This window comes from Schistocerca americana, chromosome 1, assembly GCF_021461395.2.
Source record: "Schistocerca americana isolate TAMUIC-IGC-003095 chromosome 1, iqSchAmer2.1, whole genome shotgun sequence".
NCBI classification, from domain to species: Eukaryota; Metazoa; Arthropoda; class Insecta; order Orthoptera; family Acrididae; genus Schistocerca; species Schistocerca americana.
Window position 1 is genome coordinate 190,670,982 of NC_060119.1, and position 25,903 is coordinate 190,696,884.

The 25,903-nt window shown below is 39.5% G+C and overlaps 1 protein-coding gene across 1 annotated transcript in view; it reads left to right on the forward strand.

The window, feature by feature from the left end:
* Positions 1-25,903, forward strand: part of LOC124585185 (protein KIAA0100) — a 323,014-nt gene that overhangs the window by 265,016 nt on the left and 32,095 nt on the right. Inside the window, exons 29-34 of the mRNA XM_047131392.1 lie at positions 12,352-12,515; positions 12,607-12,804; positions 12,883-13,040; positions 14,199-14,325; positions 14,421-14,650; positions 22,764-22,911. Of these exons, the coding sequence (XP_046987348.1) occupies positions 12,352-12,515; positions 12,607-12,804; positions 12,883-13,040; positions 14,199-14,325; positions 14,421-14,650; positions 22,764-22,911 (1,025 nt within the window). The remainder of the gene's footprint in view (positions 1-12,351; positions 12,516-12,606; positions 12,805-12,882; positions 13,041-14,198; positions 14,326-14,420; positions 14,651-22,763; positions 22,912-25,903) is intronic.

Genomic DNA, 25,903 nt, shown 5'->3' on the forward strand with positions numbered 1-25,903 from the left:
TCAGTGTACCAGTTCATTCTGTAGGCTGTCAATATAAGACACTGCATAAGCCCTGTGTACTACAGTTTTAAGTGCATTCATAGCATGCAATAGATGGTGGCAGCTAGTGACCTGCAAGTATAAATTGGTATGGGTGGACTAACAGGAAATGAAATATCTTAATAGTCAATCTTCCTTTTGTCAAACTAATATATCCAGAAATGCTGGACAGCCATTTGTGGTGTCACCGCCAGACACCACACTTGCTAGGTGGTAGCCTTTAAATCGGCCGCGGTCCGTTAGTATACGTCGGACCCACGTGTCGCCACTATCAGTGATTGCAGACCGAGCACCGCCACACGGCAGGTCTAGAGAGACTTCCTAGCACTCGCCCCAGTTGTACTACTGACTTCACTAGTGATGGTTCACTGACAAAATATGCTCTCATTTGCTGAAACGATAGTTAGCATAGCCTTCAGCTAAGTCATTTGCTACGACCTAGCAAGGTGCCATTACCAGTTACTGTTGATACTGTGAATAATGTACCGTCAAGAGCGACGTTCACCATTAATGGATTAAAGTTAAGTATTCCACCAGCTACGTCCGTTTTTTCTAAATTCTAATTTCCTTGTCCTGTTCCAGATTTCACGCCAGCCTGCGTGAGCTAAAACGTGTGCCTTTCGGCTTCCTCTAGTAACACGGTGTTGGCTCTCCTGCCAACCACAACACCATTTACTTTCTATTACATTGTAATTTTGGTGTTTTCATGAATGGAGTTTAGATGTTCAAGAAACAAGCTCAGTTTGTCTTCGCATTGCTGTTGGTTCTGCATCACTTACATGCACAACATGGTTACAGTTGTAATATTATGGAAGTATGCAAAAGCACAATGCTTAAAAATTTTGGTAAAAAATTCAAGGCTGGTAAGGTTAATTTAAAAGGTCACACTCGCCTGAGCAGACGAGTGATGATGTTGGAGTGGGGAGGAGGTGGCCTTTGTCATAGTTATCCGATGGAGAAGGCAGCTAGAAAATGTCTGACGGTGGTAAACAACTGAGTTACTGGTGGATTTTCTCCCCATTGTAATAGATAAATAATGATTACTGCAACTGCTTTGGGGTCACAAAAAGCATGCATTCAATAGCCATATGCTAAAAACCTGATTTCAGCAACCATTTATGCTGTATTCAATAGAACCGTGTGAAATTTAATTGGGAGGAGATATTCAGAGATTCCAGGAATTTTAGCAGGTCAGCCTCACCATGAGTCCGTATGGTAAATATGTCATCAATGTATCTAAACCAAACCAGGGGCTGAAGACTTATGGATCCCAGGAAAGCCCCTCCAAGTGACCCACGAAAAGGTTGGATAGGAAGGAGCCATTTGGCTCCCACAGCCGTACCCCTGATCTATTTGTATGCCTGCCCCTCAAAGGTGAAGTAGTTGTTGGTAAGTATAAAATTGATTTAGGTGAGTAGAAAGGATGTCAGAGGTTTTGTATCAGGTGAAGCTGACTGAGGAAATGTTCAGCAGCAGACCGAACATGTACTTGGGGGATGCTGGTATAGGGGGAGGTGGCATCAATGGTTACAAGCGTCTGGTGGGAGTGGGACGGGCAAGAATTTCAGATGATCCTAGGATATGGTTGGTATCTATGATGTAGGAGGGGAGTCTTTGTAATATGGGTTGCAGTTGTTGATCAACTAAGGCAGGTCAGTTGTTGATCAACTAAGGCAGGTATATGTTCAGTGGGTGCTTTAAAGCTAGCAACTACAGGATGGCCAGGATGATTGAATTTGTGGACCTTAGGAAGAATGTACAAGGTGAGCGTGCGTGGTTTGGGTGGAGTGAGAAGTTCCATCTATTGAGGTGTTAGTCCTTGTGAGTGGCCTGAGGTTTTAAGGAGGGACTGCAAGTCAATTTGAAACACAGGGATTTGATTTTGATGGCAGACACTCTATGTAGAGGTGTCAGACAGCTGGTGTAGACCTTCACCAACATACTCCTTTCAGTAAAGTACTACAGTGGTAGACCCTTTGTCTGCTGGGAGGATCATAATGGAGTCATCAAGTTTTAGGGACCATGGAGCCTGGAATTCTGCAGAGGACAGGTTAGGGTCATGTTGTAGGGACCTGAGGAAGGGCTGTGAAGCAATGCTGGATGTGAGGAATTCTTGGAAGGCCTGTAAGGGGGATTTTAAGGTAGTGGTGGTGGATCAAGTTGAGATCGTGGGCTGAATTGTTCAAGGCAGGGTTCAATGTCAGGTTTGCTGTTGGAAACGTTTTGGGATGGGGTTGCAAAGTGATATTTCCAATGGATATTATGTGTGAAGGAAAATTAGTTGAGGGCTGAAAGTGAGGTCATAAGATAATACAGATAATTCAGGAGGGGAGAGTGCTTTAGATGAGAGGCTACGGATACTGTACTGTCATGATTGGTTCTTGGGATTATGGGTTATTCTTGATCTGGGAGGTAACAGTGAAGTCTGTGGGACGTTAAGGGGGTTGGCCAAGCTTGGTTTGTGGGAGAGAAGTAGTGGTTGATGGTGTGGCTGTTTAGGGAGCTGCAGAGGAACAGGAAGGGAAATACCACTGCTCAGGTAGTGTAGGAGAAGTTGGGATAGCTTTTTGAGGTGAAGTCTGGCATGTTGTTTCAGTTTGAAGTTGGCTTGGTGGAAGATACCATTAAACAAAACTTGAGGGGCAGATAACTGCAGGATTTTGTGGGAGGAGGGAAGTCTGGTAAAGTGGAAATTTGCTGATGAGGCATATAGTCACAGATTATATCATATTACTGGTATTTAAAAAAAAGAATGTAATATAATATTTATTACTTTTGCTGGTGGCAAAGCTTCTGAAATGACAGAATGGTGCATAGAAAAATTCATACTTGTTGGTAAAGAAATTACATTCCACCAACCAGCGTCAGATTCCCATCAGACCATCGTTGACAGATGGCATTGTTTAGAGGCCAGTGACTGATCTCAAAATCAGGCCGTTCATGTAATTTTCTTGCCTGGGTACTGATAGAAAAGATCGCTAAAAGAGATCTCAGGGACGCAGAAATAAATGTTTGATAAAGTAAAAACTAGTGGCGTTTGGCTGTGGCCACCAAACAATTCGTCAGAAACTCTCCTTCACTGCAGCCTGAAAAAGTTCTAAAATGTAACATAATAAATTGAAATTGACATTAATGCAATAGGAAAGTAGGTTCTTAATCCAAACACGGGTACTGTAATTAAATTAGCGTAATTATTCAGCCAAAAGTTACAAATACGACAATGACACTTTCATTTTATGAAACAGCTATCATAAACAAACAAAGGGGGGAGGGGGGGGGGGAGAGAGAGAGAGAGAGAGAGAGAGAGAGAGAGAGAGAGAGAGAGAGGAGAGAGAAGAGAGAGAGAGAGAGTGCGACAGCCTTCAACTTGCTTTATTGTTTCGATATCTAAACATTTCTCTGGAACATTCTTTATCAGGACAGCAAAAAAATACATTCCTTACATTAAATCATGATCTTTTCAACTTACTTTACAGACTTATTTACACAGAGAAAATTTATTCTTAACGTATTTTAGCCTTAATTAAACGATTGGAACATATTCTATTAATTATTCAGAAAGCAACATTTCAGTTAGCTGGGTAAGAGCAAGAGATTGCTGTACTCCAAATTGTTAAAGAGCCTGGTGTAGGGTGGGATGGAATCCAGAAACAGGGACTTTCAATTTTAGGCCTTTCGGAGTAACTTCAAGGGACAAGCAGGTTTCAAGAAACAGAATGCGAGATCTTAGTTTTGATAGTGGCAAAGGCATGCTTTCGAAAAGAACAGATGTAATATGAGATGGGATTCATCATAGCAAGAGAGGACTGTTTGGAGAGTTAGAAATCATGAGAGTGGCAAAAAAATAAATAAGCATAGGGTGGAAAAGATAGAAAAATGGAAGCAAAGCAAGAAAAGAAGTGGGAAAAATTAGCAAAATTCATACAGAAATCATTAATAAGAGGTAATGAGTGGGTAATCTATATGATACAAAAAAAAGGCAAAAGGAAAAAATTGATCAGGAAAGTTGTGAAAATAGAAGAAATTTTAGAAACTGAGTAAACAGAAAGTGAAATTCATGGGAGAAAATGTAAACTACTTAGCTTGGCAATTAAAGAGACGGCAATAAAAGTCGATCACAGCAGTTTGCTGAAAAACAAACGCACAAAAATGTGAAAGAATTACGTATAACCAAGATAAGTGAATAGTGGAAAAGAAAAGAGCCTGTCAAATTTGCAAATAAATTGGCGAAAGATGATTGGGAGAAGGCCATGCAGTGTAATGAACCGTAAATTGTTGTATGCAAATTCGTAAATAACAATGGAATTGTTATATGCAAATTAAAATGGACCCATCAATGGACACGGAAATCAGTATTAGAAAAAAATGTAGGGGCAGAGTGTTGATTACTCTTGGTGATACAGCTAAATAAACGAACGGATTGCCACATAAGTTAGGAAACAGAGACAGTTTGAATAAGACAAACAAGAGGGTTAAATAAGAAGGAACGATGTCCACATGGCGGCAGAACACACACATAAAAGACTGTTGTAATTGGCAAGCTTTCAGAACCAGTGGCTCCTTCTTCAGGCAAAAGGCTTGAACGGGAAGGAAAAAGGGTGAAGGAAAAGCACTGGAGAGGTCTAGGAAAAGGTATTGCTTTTGGAAACGTCACCCTGAACTGCGGGTCAAGGGAGACTTACTGTACGTGATGAGAAGGACAGACTGATTGTTGGGGACTCCATTGGACGAGATTTGAAAACCTGAGAGCTTAAAGGTTAAAGACAGGATAATACACAAGACAGAGATTACTACTAAAACATCGTGCATGGGTTAATAAGAGTGAAAAGCTAAGTGCATTGCATGTAACAGAGGTGGGAGGGGGGCCGGTGAAAAATAGATGGGAAATACAATGAAAGACGGTGTGAAGCAAAGAGTAGTCACAGTGAAGAACTGCTAAGACGGGAGAACTTAACGTAAATTAAGGCCAGATGGGTGGTGAGAACCAAGGACATTTTGTATTGCTAGTTCCCACCTGCTGAGTTGTGGGAAACTGGTGTCTGGTGAAGAATCCAGATGGCGCATGTGGTGAAACAGGCACCGAGGTCACGAATGTCATGTTGTAGAGCATGTAGAAGGCTGAACAGTGTTTACATGATAGCTGGCACAAGACGTGTGGTTTCGCCGGTGGTTCTTCCTTTGATAGTATACATTTTGCCAGTTACAGGGCTATTATAGGCAGTGGAAGGATGGTGCACAGGGCAAGTCTTCCAGTGGGGACAGTCACAGGGGTAGGAGCCATAGTGTAGGGAGATGGGTACAGAAGAGGCATAGAGTCTGACAGGATTGTTGCGGAGATTTGAAGGGCGACAGAAAGTTATTGTAGATGTGGTGAGCAAAATTTCAGACAGAATGGATCTCATTTCAGAGCATGATTTTAGAAAGTTTTGGCCCTGTTGAAGTAGCTGATTATCGTATTCCAGACCAGGATAATACTGAGTCACCAACGGTGTGATCTGGGGCAATTTTGTGGAGGGATCAGCAGTACTAGAATTGGATGTGATGGCCCAGGAAATCTACTTTTTTACTTTTCCCAAAATCTACCCCATTTCCCAGACCTCTTCAGTCATTTTCCTTCATCCTTCTTTCTTTCCCTTCAACCCTTCTGCCTGAAGGAGGAGCCACTTGCTCCAAAAGCTTACTAATTACAACAGTCTTTTATGAGTGTGTTGTGCCGCCAGGTGGTTAGTAGATTTTTTTAATCTATCCAGTTACATAATTTTACACATTATCAGGGACCTTAAAAATCATATTTGTGATAAATGCAAATGCAGATGGAAATTCTGTCTCAGAATGCGAAAATGCATATCAAAATGTATTATTTTAATTGCAGGTAGTTTGAAATAGTTTTATTTTTTGTATGGAAGCATTGATATAGTAACCAGTTTTCAGTTACTATTATATCACAACATCTGGTGAAGTTGAGTTTCGAAAGATAATGTGTGTAAGAATGTGTTTGTAAAATAAAAAGTGAAATGTCAAACAATGGGTGGCTGAATGTTCTCTGTAGGAAACATGCTGTTTGTGGCAATGTAGAAATCAGCCATGTGGTCTATCATTTTAGAACAAAGAAAAGTTTATGTTTGTCTCCTTGCTAAAATTTAAATCATGTGAAATTGCAGGCATCGTAATGTGACAGTTTTAGGTGGGAGATTTTTTGAACTGCGGTTATACAAGATACTGGTAGAGGTTGTGCCAGAAGTACCTCGTTAACAATGCTGCCAACATCAGCAAGAAATTAAGTAGTAGCCATTACCAAATGCTTTGTGCAGTCTGCTTTGCTTTGCTTTGTTTTGCTTTGAGCTGTGCATAGCTCGTTGTTACATTTTCTTATTTTGCAATGAGTGAAGAGACTAATTTTGCTCCCATTACAGGGTTCGAGTATGACCCTCACAACACCAGAAGGGATTGATAAAGCCATTGACCATATGTCACTTTTGCTTGCACAGAAACTCATGACATGGATGCAGGCAGGCTGCTGTGTGAGAGGGAGGCAGAGCCTTTCTCCCTCACACCACTCCACATACTGGAACACTCAGAGTTGTCATTTGTTTAGCTCGTGGCTGCCTGCCATGTAGTACTTTTCATAGTTTCCACACCATAGCCTCAGAAAATAAAACTAGTCAATGTGTTATGACCACACCCAGGGTCCTTCTGGAAAAGAGAAATAGTTATTTTCGTTTCTACATCTACATCAACTACGTTGCCAGTTCTGTGTCTAGCATTGTCAAGTATGGTCACAGGTCCACCAAGGTGCCCTGCAATGTGCTGATCAAAACTTGTATGCTGCAGATTCAAAACCAGTGTTCCTGAAGATTTTCTTACTAAGGGAAGATAATGTCCAGAAAAATTTTAAATTGTCAAAGCATTCTGCTCGTTGGTGAGAGAATGCTGATGCACCACAACAAAAGCTCTTATAATGCTGAAAACAACTATTTTTGCTATTTTATTACTACTTTATCTCCAATCATTGTTTTTATCTTTATTTCAATTTTTTGTGATCAGTTTCATCTTCAGGTACATAACATGGCAAAAAATTTAAATTTATATATCTAACCATAAAAGAAAACAATGGAAAATCCAAGATGGAATCTAACAATACAAGCGAAGGAGAGTTGCTACTCACCATATAGCGGAGATGCTGAGCCTGTTACACCCATGAACTCAGAATCTTGGTCTAGGTTGGGTACTGGGTGTCCCAAGGTGGACAGACGTGTGTTCATTCATGCATTTGTTTAGTTTAGTGGTGTTCTATACTCACATTTGTTAGTTGGTAAATAGCAAGCCTGGTTTCACATGTTACTCTTCCTTTGATGTGGTTGAATTCATTAGTCATAGGACTGGAGTAAGTGGTAATCCATGGGGCAAGGACAATGTTTTACCTTGGGAACAGCTGCAGGGGCAGGGTGAGGAATACTGGTCTGGGAACGAAAACAAATTGTCCTTTGTTTAAACAAATATTTATGTCTTTTTGACAGAAGCATCTTTTGGTTCTTTTTTGAACTGTCATGTCTGCTAACAAATGTGATTGATTACTTTTAAATTAGCACAGTTTTTTAACAACACTTGCAATCAACATTTGAGTAAGTTTACTGGCAAAATAGGGAACTGTTCATTAGATAAATGCTCAAGCATGACAGAATATGAGGTATTCATCTGTATTCATTTTCTGTATAACTGTAGAGAATATGATGTTCAGACCAACATTTGCATAATAAAAGATATAAAAGATGTCCTAAGTCAGTGGATGAAATAGACATAGATGAGTGGCTTTCAGGGATGATGGCTATTGTGCTTTCAGGGATGATGGCTATTGTGCAATGCTATCATCTGAGACCTCACTTGTTGAACCGCGTGAAGCATTTAAAAAGTTGTATATTTAGTGACCGTAAAATTCAACATTGGAAATTCCAGGATGTAATGTAATAATGTTATGAAAAGGATAGTTGCTACTCAGCACACAGCAGAGATGCTGAGTCACAGACAGGAACAACAACAACAAAGAGACACTCAGAAAATGAGCTTTGGGCCAACAAGGCCTTCATTGGAGATAGAAAATTCACACACACACACACACGCGCCCACACACACACACACACACACACACACACACACACCACCTGATCACTGTCTCTGGCTGTTGAGGCTACAGGTAGTATGGCCTCAGCAGCCAGAGACAGCATGTGCATGCGTGCGACACAATCTCAGACAAAGGCCTAGTTGGCCAAAAGTATTTTCTGACAGCCCCCCCCCCTCCTCCTCTCCTCCCCCCCCCCCCATCTATCTGTGACTCAGCATCTTCTGTATATGGTGACTAGCAACTACCCTCTTCATAATTTAGTCACTGTAAATTATTAACTTTTGTTGCATTCCCATCCAAATTCCCAGCTTTGGGAATTTCCAGAGGCACTGCTCATCTTTGGAATTTCACCTATACTGTTTGCCTAAGCAGATCTGCAGCAGCATACCCAGTGCCCTGGGCCCAGTAGCATTCAGCCATACTAAAGATTCATCTTACCTCATATCAGTACTGAGCAGCCAATTAACTCAAGTACCCACACATAACATTACAGTGATAAAGGGGTACTTCCAAGAGTTTTGGAAGTGGGAGCTTTATTTGTCAAAGGGTGAGAGGAGGAGATTGCAACGGTGAATTGTTTGTGAATAAATTTGTGGGGTAGTTGGAGGGAAGAAAATGCTGGAAGAAGTTGTTGGTATAGATAGTGAATAACTGCTGATGGAGCAGCATACGAAAGGTGCATAGACTGTTAGGAAGGGAGCATTTGATGTGGAAAGGATGGCAGCATAGAACATGAATCTCCCTACCACCCATACAACATTATTTCTCCCAATGACACAAGAGGTTGCTAGTGGTGCAACATTGACCAGAAAGAGAGAGAGAGAGAGAGAGAGAGAGAGAGAGAGAGTAGAGAGTGTGTCTTCATCATTCTGAAGAAGAATGAGAGTCCAATAACTTAGCAGCAAATGTCCTCACTTTATACAAGATGTTACCCAAAAGTTCCCATTATGTATATGTAGCTTGTACAGTGTAGCTCTGGTAGGCAATACCTCATATGTCCTTTGTGAGTTAATGCCTCGAGCAGCTTTTGTGCATCACATTTAGTTTCTATGCATATTTACCATTATTTTGTGTTGTATGTCTTGTGAAACTGATGGTGGCAAGCATCGGGGAGCAATTTATGTGCTCAAACTTTGGTTTCAGGCTCAAAAAAAGTCTGCAGAAACACACAACATCTTAAAGTAAGACTTGGGAAGCATGCCTTAGATCACAGTCAAATTTATGAATGGTTTATCAACAATTATGGAAAGGATAGATTGCTACTCACTGTAAAGATGAACTGCTGAGTTGCAGACAGCCACAGTGAGAAGACTGTTATACACTAAGCTTTTGGCAGAATCCTCCTTCAGAAAAGGAAGTATAACACACATAAATTTACACAAACAAGCACACCTCATGATGCACACATGAGCACTATCTCTCACCATTTTAGCCTTGTGACTGGACGTAATGTCCATGAGGTGTGCCTTCTTGTGTGAATGTGTGGATTTTCTTTCTTTTCTGGGGAATGCTAGGCCAAAAGCTTAGTGTGTAACAGCCTTTTCACTGTGCCTGTCTGCAACTAAACATGTCTTTACACTAAGTACTGATCTATCATTTCCATAATCCTTGGTATTCCAACCTGGACTTGTTTTAAATGTTTTGAAGGTGGCAGAACATCATTTGACAATGATCCAGATTTTGGATGGTTGTCAACCAGTGCTCTAGGAAACGCTGCTGTTCAGAATACGGTGTTGGAAGATCATATGCAGACCACTCAAAACAAATGCAATATCTTAGGGATGTCTTATGGGACATGATTTTTTGGATGAACTGCACTTGCGACAAATTGCCACAAAGTTTGTGCTGTAAATTTTCAGTGAAAGCTGAAACAGCATTGCGCACAAGTCTGCAGAGAATTTTAAAAAAGGCTTAAAAGTGAACCAGGCTCTCTTTATAAGGTTATTATTGATGATGAAAGCAGAGGTTATGGATGCACTCTTGAAACCAAGCAGCAGTTGTCAAAGGGGAGGAGTCCATTGTTAACGTTTCTTGAGAAAGCCCCGCAAGTGAAGAGTAATGTGAAATCTGCGCTCATCTTTTTCTTTGACGTAGAGAGAACTTCCATAAGCTGTTTGTCCGTCCTTGTTAGTCTGCCAATGCAATGTTCTACTGTTATATCCAGAGGCAGTTGATGGAGAACATAAGAAGAAAATGTCCAAAAAAGTGGCACATGGCTGATTAGTAATTAATCATGACAGTGTGAGGTTACACACTCCATTGATCATCCTTGAGTTTCTGGTGCAAAACGAAATTACATTTGTTCCTCATCCCCATATTCACCCAACATGGCACTGAGCACGACTTGTTTTTATTCCTCCAGAATGAAACTCAAGTTAAAAGGCCGAAGATTTGATGAGGTTGAGGAGATTAAAGCAGAGTCACAAGTGGTACTAAACTCTCTCACAAAAAATGTATTCCAGGGAGCTTTTAGTTCATTGAAAAACTATTAGAAATGGTGTATGTACTCCCAAGGAAACTATTTTGAAGGTGGTGATTGTGGTGGTGGTGGTGGTGGTGGTGGTGGTGGTAAATAAGATCCAGGTAAAGTATAAATTCATTTATTGGTGTATTCCAGGAACTTTTCATTGTACCTCATAGCTACCTATCCATTAAAAATTAGTGCTTTTGGTTTATAATGGTTTTCATATTTCTGTTAAAAAGTGTTGCAAAAATAACAATTAATGAACTGACAACTTACACCAATATTAGTAGTCCTTTAATATTTCTCAGAAAAATACAATTTTTTGCATGCAAGTGATGGAAGAGGCTCATTTCAGAAGGCTGATGATTTTATGGTTAAATTTAGTATGTGTGACACTTTAGTTCCTATTCCATCACAGGTGCTACACATGTATCCTTCAGCTGTTCATGTCAGTATCTACCTACTTCATTGAATTTATTGGTGTTGGTTACATTGCAGAAACATTGATCTATATTTCTCATATTTGTTATTTATATAAAAATACACTTAACACATAATGGGTTATTTGTGAAGGGCTTCAACTGGTTAGATAATGTAAACGAGAAACATAAGTTTTTTGCTTCACTCAATTTTGTTTGCAAGTCCACTATGCATCATTTTAAAGAATGTGTCATCATCATCATCCTCCTCTTTATATCATAGAAAAAACTTTATATAACAATGAAAACAATCAGTTAAAGACAAAATTATTTAATTATGTAGATAAAAAAAATCTACTCACCAAGTGACAGCAGAATACACACATAAAGGACAGTTGTAACTGGCAAGCTTTCAGAGCCAGTGGCTTCTTCGTAAGCCAGAAGAGTTGAAGGGGAAGGAAGAAACGTGAAGGAAAAGGACTGGAGAGATCTAGGAAAAGAGGTAGATTTAGGGAAACTCACCCATAACTGTGGGTCATGAGAGACTTACCATACGGTCCTTTCCTTCATCTTTTCATCAAGAAAGAGATCATTGTTCACTTAAAAGCAGCATATGAAAGTGGAAATTTGTTCTTGAGTGTGATTACCAGCTGACAGTCACTGCACTAACTGTTCAGTCTGTGCATGTTTTTCTGTGTTTTGCTACAGTTTTGTGGCATTGTAACTTCCCTGTAGATAATAATATTGTATGCGAATAGCCTCAGGAATCTTCCAAGTTTGCTGTTAAGCTGAATTTACACCTCTTTTTTTTTACCTTATTTGACTTATGTGGTACTCTTTCAGCTTCAATTTCACTGTAAAGAATAGAAAATTCATTGTTCCTTTGGTACCAAAAGTTGCAGAGAGTCAAGTATGCCAAATCACGAAAATCTGGACAGCTAGAAAAGTCATTTATGCAATATAATTTCTTTCAACAACAGTATATGGTAGAAGACGTATTTACTTAACAGGTGCTGCATACTACTGTAGCATATCTCAAGTGTGTGCCACTACACATTTCAGTATCACAATATTTTGTAAGTCATACTATGCTGTCACAGATGTTCTGGACATTGGCCAGAGGTACTTCAAAGCTACCAAAATATATACAGTGTAACACTAGCTACATATTAATTGCTTTAATTATGAAACAAAATGAAATAGTGATGAAAATCAGTAAATGGATGTGTAGATTTTGGCTGCATATATTAGCAAATCCTGCATCTTCAACTAAATACAAATGTTTAGATGTTGTATCTTTGTCTAAACAGAAAATATAATGTGGCTTACTGTGGACAATATTCAAGAAAAGGATTCAACAGTGATATCTGATGTACCTGACCTGCCACACCTAGTGGGCAGCGGGCAGTCTGTTGGTGGTGTTGTCAGTGAAACTGTTGGAGCCAGCAATGTGGGAGAAAATCCACCAATACAGGTAACTTTACTTTGTGGTCTTCTTGTTCATAATATTGCTAAGTTTAAGGATTCAGTTATATTACCATGATTTGTCATTCTACTCTTTGCAGTTGCAACGCATTGTGTCTCGCTGCAAATGTGAATTCTTCTATGCAGCTTATGGTGACAGCAGTATTGATCCAAGCACACTTGACGAAGTTCCGCCACCACCTAATGAAGATGGAGGCCCGTGGGAAAAACGAGAACGTGCTATAGATGCATTTACGTTAATGCATTATGACCTTGATGTTTGCACTAATTCATTGCAGGTGGGAATATTGCTATGGACTCATTTGTGTCTTCTGCATTAAATTTTGTTATTAATGGACTTCCTGCTCCTTAAACAGTATGCCATGATCCTGGACATTGTAAACAATTTACTGCTTTATGTTGAGCCTCAAAGAAAAGAGGCATATGAACGCCTGCAGAGAATGAGATTTCAGTTGCAGCTGCACAGTGTTGAGGACCAGAGAAAGCCCATACAACAGTTACAAAACCAAGTCAGGTATAAACCTAGATATAAATTTTACAGTTTGGATAATGTCTGATATATTTTGTGGTACTTTTTTAGAGCGAAGAAATGATTCTTTAGTGGTAAACATTATAAACTTATAAAGAAGAGAAAGTGCCACATCTATAGTTATCATATTTTGGTTGGGAGGATCTGTACTGCATGTTATCGTGTACGGTGCACCCGAGTGGGATATGTTAAGTTTTGATGTACAGCTAGTTTATAGAAACATTAATATAAATTTGTATCTCAAATCTTAGATATTTCTGTTTAATTAAAAGGTAGTAGTGATGGAATCATTCTGTTACCAGTAGCAGGTGGCTAGGTACAGCTTTGCATCTGTGAGCACACACATTTAATATGTAACAGTGATACTACTGAAACATTCTTTCATAGCTTATGGTTTCTGAGGTACTCTCAACCACGTCTATCGGTATACTGGCACACTACCAGTTTGTGTGTGTGTGTGTGTGTGTGTGGGGGGGGGGGGGGGGGGGGAGACACTGTAATCAGCATACACCATGTTGTTTTTGTTGCAGATTGACTGAAAATCCAAGACTAAGGAAAAGACAGCATTCATTGCTTTCTCAGGTGGAACCAATGATAAATTTCAACTACCACAGTTTTTGAAAATATTGTCTTCTACACTTGTTTCAGAATGATACTCAAAAGTTTGCCTCTCTCTCTCTCTCTTCAGATTAATATTTTGATTTGCTAGTGTTCTGTATATTTTATAAAAAAAGATTATAAAAATTATAATCTTTTAAACAGACTAGCATTGCTTTCTTTTTTACAAAAAGTAGCTACTAAAGTTTGTCTCCATAAATGAACATAGAATATTGTACCTTCATTTGAAAGAAAAGGCATGCAAACCACTGTTCAGTCTTTCTTGATTGTAATTATGTTGTTAAATGTATCATACCCTGTGGGAAACTGAAACAGATATTTTCAAATGCAAATTGTGTGTGTGTGTGTGTGTGTGTGTGTGTGTGTGTGTGTGTGTGTGTGTGTGTGTTGGTTGGTTGGTTGGTTGGTTGTTTCATTTATTGTAGCTGTCGTGATTAGCTTTAAGTCATTGAAAAATATTTATTGAGGTAAATACAAAGCACCATAGTTTAATTGCTGATGATATGCATTGAATTTCACATTTAGATCCTTAGTCTCAAAACTACGTCGACTGGAGAAAGAAACTTACATTCTGCAGCGGAATATAGCAGAAATGGAAGATCCTGCCAATAATGAACTATATCAGCAGGAAATGGAGGAGCTTGAGAGACAGGTAATTACAGGGATATGCAATGACTCTGCATTTTGCTAAGTTTCTTGTAAATCAATATTTACCACTTTCTCAATTCTGTTGCCCTATCTCTTTAGGTTTATGAATGCAAAGAACAGCTAAATTCACAAAGTGAGGAATTACATATGATGCTGTCATGTTACAAAGAAACTCAGTTATCAGCCAATCAGAAACTGGCCATAATGCGAGGGGATAAGCCTGTAAGAGTTGTGCGAGCAAATGAAATATGCTTCAAACATGCAAAATGGAGGCTAACAGAAGCTGATGGACAGCTGGGAATAGCAGATGTTGTTTTAAGCAATTTTTTGTGAGTTTTTATATCTTGCCCTATATTAATAGAAAATTCTAGTTAAATTTAATCTTATTAGTATGTTCTATCACCACTGCTTTTACAACTTATGGAATGATTTTTAACATGGGAACAAAGTTTCTTGTTATGGCATCCTTATATAAAGTATTCTCTATTTTCTTGGCACACCAAATTAGAATAAAAAACCTGAGCTTTTAGTAATTACCTCCCTTGCCTACATCAAAACCAACTGACTGTCATAGTTTTTCCTGTGAAGGTATTATCAACCCGTGATAGGTTAACATACATCATCTTGATGTGCTGCTAGATTTTGTGTTAATGTGTTTAATGCTAATGGTACCTGTTGGAATGCAGACAGTTCAGATAATGCCTGTGTAATCAGTCAGAATTGAGAGGCTGTTTCTGTACAACAGTAGAATTTTGAATGCTGTCCTGGCAGTTTGTTGTTGCACATTCTGCTCACTAATGCTTTTTTGATGACAAGAGTCACAGGTCATTTTGCAGCCAAGCGTCCGAATTCAGAGATCAGCAGAGCAGAGCAGAGAGAGGAGGGGCTGCTGTTTGGCAAGGAAAGTGCCACTTTATGCTGCAAAGCAGCAGAGTGTCATTGTTGTTGGAGGACAAGTATCTAAATAATGATTTTACAGTGTGTTTCACAATGTTTTGATGATTTCAGATTTGAATAACACACAAACTACAAGTTTACTTATGAAATACTACATTGGACAAATGAAAACCGTTCATGGCTACACAATACTTGAGACATTTCACCAAGTTTTTGAACACATCTTTTTTAACTGCTAGATGAAATCTGGAAATTTCATCATGGATTCGAACTTTTATTCATTGCAGGCTTTTCTTGGAGTACACTCTGGCCTTTAAATACCCCTGTAGGTAAAAGTCTGGCATGGAGTTTGGATGGTTTTCTAAGAGCCAGTTGACTTTGGTTCAATGCACTGGTAGCTGCACAGAAGTTTCTTACCCACTTCAACGTGTTCCACAAACAGGATTTGACTAACGCAGCTCACCCTTGAAATGCTTATGAAAGACACGTTGTCCACACACAATAGATTCGCTGTAGTGGAAATGGCAGTATATTGCAAATGCACGATGTTGCTTCAAACAGTATGATGTGATTACTACTGACTTGCATATGTAGTGAAACATGATACTTCACACTACTAATACACAACACCACCATCATTGTATTTTGTTTTTAGCATGCATTATTCAAATTTGGAAAACATTGTGAAACACCCTACATTATGTCCTATACCAGAAAAACGGACTGAAGAGCTGTTAAAGAATTCTGCCCTGTGTAACAATTTTGTGAAGAATCTTAGAACCTGAACTCCTAGATCTCCTAGGTTATGCATCTTGTCTAAAATCCGTTAAGGTTTCTTGAGAGTTGATGATTCTGCTACTTTAAGGCTAGCCAAATATCTGACTAATTAATGACCCCATAGTCCACGACCATTCAAGAACATTTTTACACACAAATGACATATTATTTGAAATCTGCCTGCCCCCTTTCCCCCACTGTTAGACATTAGCTGCTATTCGTTGAGCTCTTGCTAAGTCCTTTAAAAACAAATATAAACCTACTGCTCATTGATTTAGAATTGCATAGACATTCTTCTGTAACAAAATTAAATTGGTGAATCTTATTCTAATGATAAATACTAAAAGAAGAAACAGTTCAGTTCCATTTAAGGTAACCCTGAGATCTTTAAAAGCTATCAGTGAAAGTGGAAAGAACTAGACCTATTGCACTGTTCTAGCTAAAATGAACTGAGTGGAAATGATGAAAATGTAAATGACCTTTTTAATTCCATAAGTTATGAATTATTTCGCTTTCCATCAGAAAAAGTGTGGCAGAAATAAAAAAAATCATCTAATTTTTGTACTGATATGTGAAACATAAGACACTACTGTGTTTAACTACTTAAGTTATTTAACAACAAAAATAATTAATTATTGATAATATAATGTAAAAGGACATATAAAAAAATCTTCTCATCAAGTGGCAGCAGGGGAAAACACACACACACACACACACACACACACACACACACACACACACACACAAAAGAATTTCACTTTCACAAGCTTTCGGAGCCAGTGGCTCCTTCTTCTGGTGGTTATTCATTGCATGTAAAGAAAACTCCCCAGTACGTAGCAAAATTTCAGAGAAATTGGCATTAATGTGGTTGATAAATGATAAACATGGACAAAAGTTTTAATTTTTTTTTTCAATAAGAACAATATAAATTTTTGTGTGATGTGAAAGAGAGATATTCCATTAACAAAAGCATTTATAATCTCTACTACCGCCCAGTAAACATGGTTATCAGAAACAGTTAGAAAAGTTTTTGAAAAAGCTTATAAGGTGTCGCAAGATAGGTTGTACTACAAAATAATTCTTAAGAAAAACATTCAACACATTGTGCTGTTTCCAGGTTAATTAACAGTGAAGTTAACCAATCAGGCTACAGTGTGTGTGTGCAGATTCAAGTGGCTGACCAGAAAACAATTAGTTACAGTCGTTCTCATAGTGTAGACGATAACGCATGAGACTGCTCATCTTGTGGCTCAGGTCCTGTTTTTATTTTTGTATCACTTTCTTGTTTAGTTTTAAGAAACCAAGCAAAGAACACATTTGGTGACACCATCTCTGGTGGTTCACTTGAATTTACGTGCAAAATGACCTGATTGGACAACTTCAGTGCTAATTAACTACAAAATGTTGCAACATAGAATTTTTTTTCTTGACAATTATTTCTCAGGACAACTTATACTGCAACACCCTTACGAGGTTCTGAGACTAGTTCTAACCAACCTTACAAGATTTTCAGGCTCTTTCTGAGCACCCTGTATGCACTGACAGTTTTTTCAGTGGATAAAAACACCATATTGAAATGTTTCAAGCCTTTAATGGAGCAGAATCTTTCAAAATAGAATATGACTCTATCGAGTTCCAGCTCTTGCTTTCAGTGGATAAAGTTGACAGTCCACACAATCATTCTTGAAAAAGAGTTGATCTAAGAAATTAGTTTATCCACTTGAGTTTTTCAGAACTCGTCTCTTCATTAGCTACAGGTAAATTCTGGAGGACCATAAGCTTATTGGTAAAAAGTCAATAAAACTGATCTTGTAATCCAATATAATAGCCATGTGGAGAACTTTCAAAAGAAAGATAGATGCTAAGATCAAAACTACATCATTTAGTTTTTCCCAATTATATCCCATTAACCAGCATCACTTAACATAGTCTCAGGAGCCATGCAAGCCACTTTTAGTTTTCCACACATAAACCTCAAAAGTAATTATGGAGCACTTTTAAATTTGTGAACAACTGGCTTCTTCCTGTTTCTCATATTGTTGATCATCCAGCTATCTGTATCTAAGAAAATGCTTTAGTGCCTTTTATCCGGACTATCTTTATTTCATGAAGTAATATTTTGTGTATTTAACTTAGGCATGTGACAGTACACAAGCATAATCACACATGCCTTTATTCTTTGTTTTAACAAGATTTTTAAAAAGAATTACAATATTTTTAAGCAGCTTTTTGTGTGTTCTGCACTTGCCCATACAGTTTCCACCCTGGTACTGTGTGGAGTCAGATGTTGTTTTGGCATTGATGGGGTTAGCAGTGGTGGGGAAAGGGGGGGGGGGGGGGGGTGAAAATGAAAACTCTCCCACAGAGCTGGCTCAGAAGCGTAGTCCTTCAGCCCTCCAAAACAGTGATGTTGTAACACATTCTCAAGCAATCTGCTAAAAATAGTTCCACAATACTACGGTGTGTTGATGATTTTCACTTATGGACCGTCTGACAGCAACTGAATAAAACACAATTTTAGTGCCATACGCGTTTCGCCTTTATTTTCTGCAAAGCATCATCAGTGGCAGGTTGCGTAGACAGTTTCTTACATATTACGCTCCTGTTGCATTTTTGGTCTTGTTCTTCTTCCTATGAGCGCCAATTTGCTGTTTTTTCTGCATTCCACAGCACTATGCACTGAACGCTTTTAATGCAATGTTTCAATATAGTTCCACAATATACCATCACAGTAATATTTTTATTAGGTAAGACACTTGTTGCACAAACTCATATATTCATATTCAGAAAGGACACCAACTACTATACCATTGAGTGACAGTACACAAGCATAATCACACATGCCTTTATTCTTTGTTTTAACAAGTGCTGTAAATCCCACATCATCATCAGTAGTAGCAGTGGCAGCACTAGCATCATAATCCACTTATCTTGCCACAAAGTTTTAAAGTGCATCAGTAGTTTCTTGAGCATATGAATAGCATGCGTCCTAAAATCCAGAACACTGTTGTGATAGAGGCCAAATCAAAATTTTATTTTTAGATGTTTGTAGTAGAACATGAACGAAATGGGCAACCCAGTATCTCTGTAGGCCACAAGCCAATGCACACTGACTTATTTCTGTGCATGGAGATTCTACCATCAGCCCAGAACTACAGCTTTTCATATCATAAACCACTTGGATTTTGTATAAAAAGTCTGAAATATGTGTTCAGTGTGTATGGTTGTAGAATCCAGGCACTAAGGTAGTTCTATCAGAGAAACAGGAGCACAACACCAAGATGTTCAACAATCACTACATCTTTGTATTGCATTCCTTCCTTTCCTAGGCAGACAAGGCATAAGATCTATTTTCTGACTACCCAAAAAAGTTAGTTAAGATGTTCTGCCCAGCTAGTGACAGCTTGGTCTCAGGGTCCCTGGAATTTGCACTGTCTGTTGTCAGTGCAAAAGGAATTATATCAGCCATTTATCTGTACAATTCCCAAAGACTGTGCAGAACATCAGTGGCACATTAAATATTAGTATTCTTGTGAATAAATATAAACATATGTTTGGTGATACAAAAATCTTGTCCCACAAATTATCCTACTGGGACTCTGTCATCAAATAAGCCATAAAAATCAGAATGTGTAACAGTAACTTTAACTATGACAGATACTTCAATCTCAGTGGTACATGGAAGTAAGCAGTTGACTTTGAGAGACTATGGAGAAATTTCCCAAATCATTTACATTGCAACAAGTGCCACTACCATCACAGATATCAATACAGTCTCTGACACTATGACATACGACGACATAAACTGACCAAGCTCTGTGGTTGTCTTGCCAGTATTGAAAGTTGAACAGTGGTTCCATATTAGCTACTATGTAGCTAATGTTTTTGCCTCTGGGAAAGAATTTTTTATCAGTGAACATACTGGAGAAGGGTTTTTCATATATGGGTCTGTGGGAAACACATAATACAAACAGGATGATGTGAAAGGGCTACAAAAACCTATTTTGAATGATGATGTGGTAATGGTAGTTATATAATTACAGGGGTCTCTGCTAAAGACTTTAGCTGGTGCAATGTAAAGTGTTAGTGAGGTTGTGTAATATGAAGAACATCTCTATTGATTTTGAGCTACTTTATCCATTTTGATAGAAACTAAAAGACAACAAAAATGTCCTTGTTTGCCAGGGATATGGAATTTGTATAAGTGAAGACTTGTGATGTGACATGCATTTCTGTAGTGAATTAACATTACATTTATAATTTTTCATAGATACTTTGGTTGTATGGTGGGCAGGTGTCACATCCAATACATTCCAGTTTTTCATCTATGTATACATCTGCATTAACACTCTGCACGCCACAATATGGTGCACGGTGGAGAGTAACTTTCACCACTATTAGCCATTTACTTACCTGTTCCACTCACAAATGGAGCAATGGGAAAACAGCTGTCTATGCCATATGAGCTTTAATTTCCCTTGTCTTTGTAGTTGCTACATGAAATGAATGTTAGCAGCAGTAGAATCATTCTGCAGGCAGCCTCAAATGCCAGTTGTCTGAACTTTCTCAATAGTGATTTGTGAAAAGATCATCATCTTCCATCCAGGGATTCCCATTTGAGTTTATAAAGCGTTTCCATAATACTTGCATGCTCATCAAATCTACCAGTAACAAATCTAGCAGTCTGCTTCTTAATTGCTTCAATGTCTTTCTGGTGGGTATCCTACAGACTTGAGCAGTAATCAATAATGGGTTGCACTAGTGTTCTTTAAGTTATTTCCTTTATATATGAGCTACACCCTCCCAAAATTCTATCAATAAAGTGAAGTTGAGGATTTGCCTTCCCTACTCTCCTCCTTGCGTGCTTGTTGCATTTAATATGGCTTTGCAGTATTATGCTTCAATATTTAACCAACATGATTGTATCAAGCTGCATGCTACTGATGGCGTATTCAGACATTACTGGATTGTTTTTCCTACTCATCTGCACTAACTTACATTTTCCTACATTTAAAGCAAGCTGCAATTCACCACACCAAATAAAAATTCTGTCCAAGGCATCTTGTACCATCCTAGAATCACTTAACGATGACACCTTCATGTACACCACAGCGTCATCAGCAAACAGTCCCAAATTGCTGCTCACACTGCCCATTATATCATTTAAAGTGCAAATACAGTGTTTGCTTGTGGATCTTTCATGTACTAAAGTATTGGCTGTCCAGCAAAGGAGTCCCCGATTTCAAAATTAAATATCTTGAAGACTAAACTCAATAAATGAGTGTAACAAACAGTATATGTATTGTGAAATTGGTAATAATTTTATACAGAAGTTTCAAAATAGTTCAAAAATCTGCTAACAGATGGTGCTGTATTGCAGTATGTAATGCCTATAAATAATGTGCCACAGCTCAGAATGATGAGTTCCACCTTTGAAACAAGAAAGGAGATTAGCGTACTGAAGACAGCAGTCTGAAGCTACTGTTTTGGATGTGGAATGCAGCAGAGGGATTATTTCCTGTTTTTCTGTGCGAAACTATCGCTAGTGAATGTTGCATGGCAATTTGGAATAGTTTGTCACCACACAGCTAGTGTTGGTAGATCGACCAGCTACTGAGTGCTCATGCAAGATTGGACCAGACACACTGCACCAAACAAGTGTTCCAGTTTCTTTGCATTGAATTATTGCAAACTCGCTAGAGGAGGGATGGACTGCCCTGCACATTAACCCAGTCTGACTCGTTGTGACTACCTTTTGAGGGACACAGTGAAAAATACTGTTTACTGGAACCATCATACCATGCTGGACGAGCTTGAAACTGCAATCTGTGTGGCATCTGAATCCATTTCCGTTGAGACACTACAGGGTATGATGGAAACTTTTACTGTCCATTTACGTCACATACTGCAAGTGGTGGACAATTCAGAGAGCTTGTGGTGTGATTGCAAAGACTGCTTGCAGAGAATTAGTTTAGTAATAATAATAATAATAATAATAATGGCATGTGATGAGGGCCTCCTGTCAGGTAGACCGCTCGCCTGGTGCAAATCTTTCGCTTTGATGCCACTTCGGCGACTTGCGCGCCGATGGGGATGGAATGATGACAATTAGGACAACACATCACCCAGTCCCTGAGTGGAGAAATCTCCGACCCAGCCGGGAATTGAACCCGGGCCCTTAGGATTGACAGTCCATCGCGCTGACCACTCAGCTATCGGGGGCGGACATGAGTTTAATTATGCATGTGGATATTTTATGAGCTGCACAGAGTAGACTGTCATCTGTTAGCAGCTTCTAGAACTACTTTGAAACTTGTGTAGAACTTCTGTATAAAATTCTTACAGTTTTCACAATAAATGCACTTTCTGTTGTACTCTTCTATCAATCTTAGTTTTCAAGATATTTAATTTTGAAATCGGGGACTCCTTTGCTGGACATCCTGTATGAAGATGGCTGTGAGAGAGTATTAGAGAATATGCTTTGAATTGTAGAAAAGGAAATAATGTGAGTTGTCGATTGAAACTTCATAATTCAGATTATAATTATTTCATGCATGGCATTTTATCCAAGTACATCAACAAATAAAACATAATTTCCCGCAAAAAGTCATATTTGAGCTTTCTAAACATGGAGCTTGTTAGTATGATTCCAGTAAGCATCAGAGAATGTGTAATTTAATTATTTGTATGTTTCTCCACATTCATTCATAACATTCTGTTTCAATCAGAATATATTTATTTACTAACTGGTACATGATCACGTTTTAGGTACACAAAAAATTCCAAGAGTGATAATTCTGGTGAGCACCTGTTGGAACTTGGCTATATTCGGATGACTAATCTGCTACCAAATCAAGTGTACAAGGAAGTATTGTCACCCACTGAAATACAGAGCAATATGCCAGTGGATAGAAAGGTAAGCTACTTGAAAATAAAATGCCAGAAATGACTCCTCACCTCTATGATGTGCCACACACCCTTGTTATACGTTACCCAAAATTCACAAACCATCAATCCTGGACATCTCATTGCAGCTGGTTATTGTGCTAGCACTGAAAAAAATTTGGCCTTCATTGACCAATATCTACAACTAATTGCCCAGTATCTAGCCTATCACATCAAAGGTACCAGCCACTAAATTCATTGACTGTACACCATCCACACTTGTTTATCTCCTGGATCCCTACTCGTGACTGTTGACACTAACATCCATCATATCCATGGTCTTGCTGCTATTGAACACTACCTTTTCCAACATCCTTCAGACTGCAAACCCACTACTTCGTACACCTTATAAATGCAACCCTAACACAAAACTACTTGCTCTTTGAAGGGAATGTATACAAACAAATCTGCAGCACAGCCATGGGCAACCAAATGGCACATCCCTATGCCAACCTGTAAATGGACCATCTAAAGAAAACTTTCCTAGCCTCAAAAAACCCCAAACTCCTGGTTTGGCTCGAAATCATTGATGACATCTTCATGATCTGCACTCAGGGCCAAGACACCCTGTACTTATTCCTTCGCTACCTGATCACCTTCTTTCCCAACCAGTTCACCTGGTGCTTCTCAACACAGCATACCACCTTCCTGGGTGTTGACTTTCTCCTCTCTTATGGCTCCATCCACACCTCTATTCACTTTAAACCCACTAACCACCAACAGTATGTGCATTCCGACAGCTGTCATCACTTCTAAATCAAAAAATACTTCCCATACAGACTGGCCACCTATGGATGGCATATCTGCAGTCATGAAATTCCATTGCCCAGTTTGCTGAAGATCTCACAGAAACCTTCACAGACAGACACTATCCCCATATCTAGTTAGCAATCAGATTCCCCGTCCCATCCTCCGACCACCCCCAAAAACCAGCCACAAAGAAGTACCCCGTTTGTCACCCATTACCACCCTGGACTGGAACAACTGAACCACATCCTTCACCAGGGTTTTGATTACCTACCACTATGACCTGAAATGAGGGGCAGCCTACCAAAGATGCTTCCCAGCCCTCCTTAAGTGGTCTTCTGTCCCCGCCACCAAACCTCCACAACATCAAAGTCCATCCTTGTGGCAGTGCCACAAGTATCACATTGCTGTGGCAGGCCCAGGTGTGAGACCTGCCCAATCCAATCACCTAACACTTCATATTCTAGTCTTCTCACAGGCACATCCTACCCCATCAGAGGCCTGGCCACATGTGGGTGTGGCCATATCATATACCAGCTCTGCTGTAATCATTGCACAGCCTTTTATATTGGTATGACTGCTCACCAGCTATACACCAGGATAGACAGCCACCACTAAACTGTGGCTAAGAACGAAGTGGACTATCCTGTGGCACAACATGCAGGTGAACATAACATACTTGATTTCAGTGGCTGCTTCACAACTCAGATCAACTGGATCCTCCCTTCCATTACCAGCTTTTCTGAACTGTGCAGATGGGAGTTATCCTTACAACACATTCTTGCTCCTGAAATCATCCCACCCTCAGCTTACAGTAACTTACTGTCCCCATACCCCTCCACCCAACAGTTTTCACCCTTTTTGTCATAAGACTTCCTCTCAGTTCATGTCCCCTCACCCTCATTGTGCAACACACTCTGCCAATGCACCCACCAGTGTTTTCCCCTTCTTTGCTCCTCTCCTTTGCCACTACCCCCAACACCTCACCTCTCCCCTCCCTCACAGCCTCCTGACACTGCACCTGGTGGCCCTGTCTGTTCCACCGCCTAGCCCTGCATGCCCTGCCAGGCAGCACTGACTCCTCTCCCCGTCACCTGTACTTTCCTCCTTCCCTGTCCCATTCCAGATTGCAGTTTCTGCTTGACTCAATGTAGCTGCAATCTGGCTGGAGTGGCTGGAGATAGTAGTCATGTGTGCATGAGGTGAGATTGCTTGTTTGAGTATATATCTGTGTGCGTGTGTGTGCGTGTGTGTGTGTGTGTGTGTGTGTGTGTGTGTGTGTGTTGTTGACAAAGGACTTAATGGCCAAAAGCTTTAATTGTGAGAGTCTTTTTGATATGCCTATCTGTGACTCGGCATCTCCTCTATATGGTGAGTAGCAGCTTTCCTTCTCATAATATTGTTCCATTCCATCCTGGATTTTCCATTCTTTAGTAGTAGTTTCAAATAAATTAAAATTAATCAATATCTTCCAACAGCAGTACTCTCAGCAGTCTTCTTGGATAACATGATGATAAGAAACTGGAAGCTGAAATGACCTTTTGGCAAGCACTCAGAACCTAAGATTAACACACATTCTGTTAAACTGATCATGTCTATTCCTTACTCTTGCACCCCAACTGCTGTTCATTCTTCATTATGCACTTTATTGACTCCTCTTGATATACGAGGTTTGTCCGGAAAATACGTATAAAAGTTATGGTCTCCTTCAAAGTACTCTCCCTGAGACGCGATACACTTCTGCCAACGCCGTTTCCACTGTTGATAACATTGCTGAAAGTCTTCAGTTGTGATGTTCCCAAGTGCCGCTCCCGAAGCACCATTTTGCATTTCAGGAACATGAAGAAGTCACACGGGGCTAAATCGGGTGAATAAGGTGGGTGGTCTGTCACGGTGATTGAGCTTCGGGCCAAAAACTCGCGCACAACAAGCGATGTGTGAGCGGGCGCATTGTCATGATGAATGATCCACCTGCCCCCTTTTGGCAACTCCGGTCGAACTCGGGTCACACGAGCTCTGAGACATGTCAGAACTTCAACGTAAAATTTTCCGTTCACTCTCTGGCCAGGAGGAACAAATTCCATGTGAACAATGCCCCTAGAATCAAAGATAACAATCAACATTGTGTTCACATTGGACCTTGATTTTCGCAACTTTTTTGTTCTCGGTTCTCCTGCTAGTTTCCATTCCTTTCTTTGAGATTTCAGCTCCACATC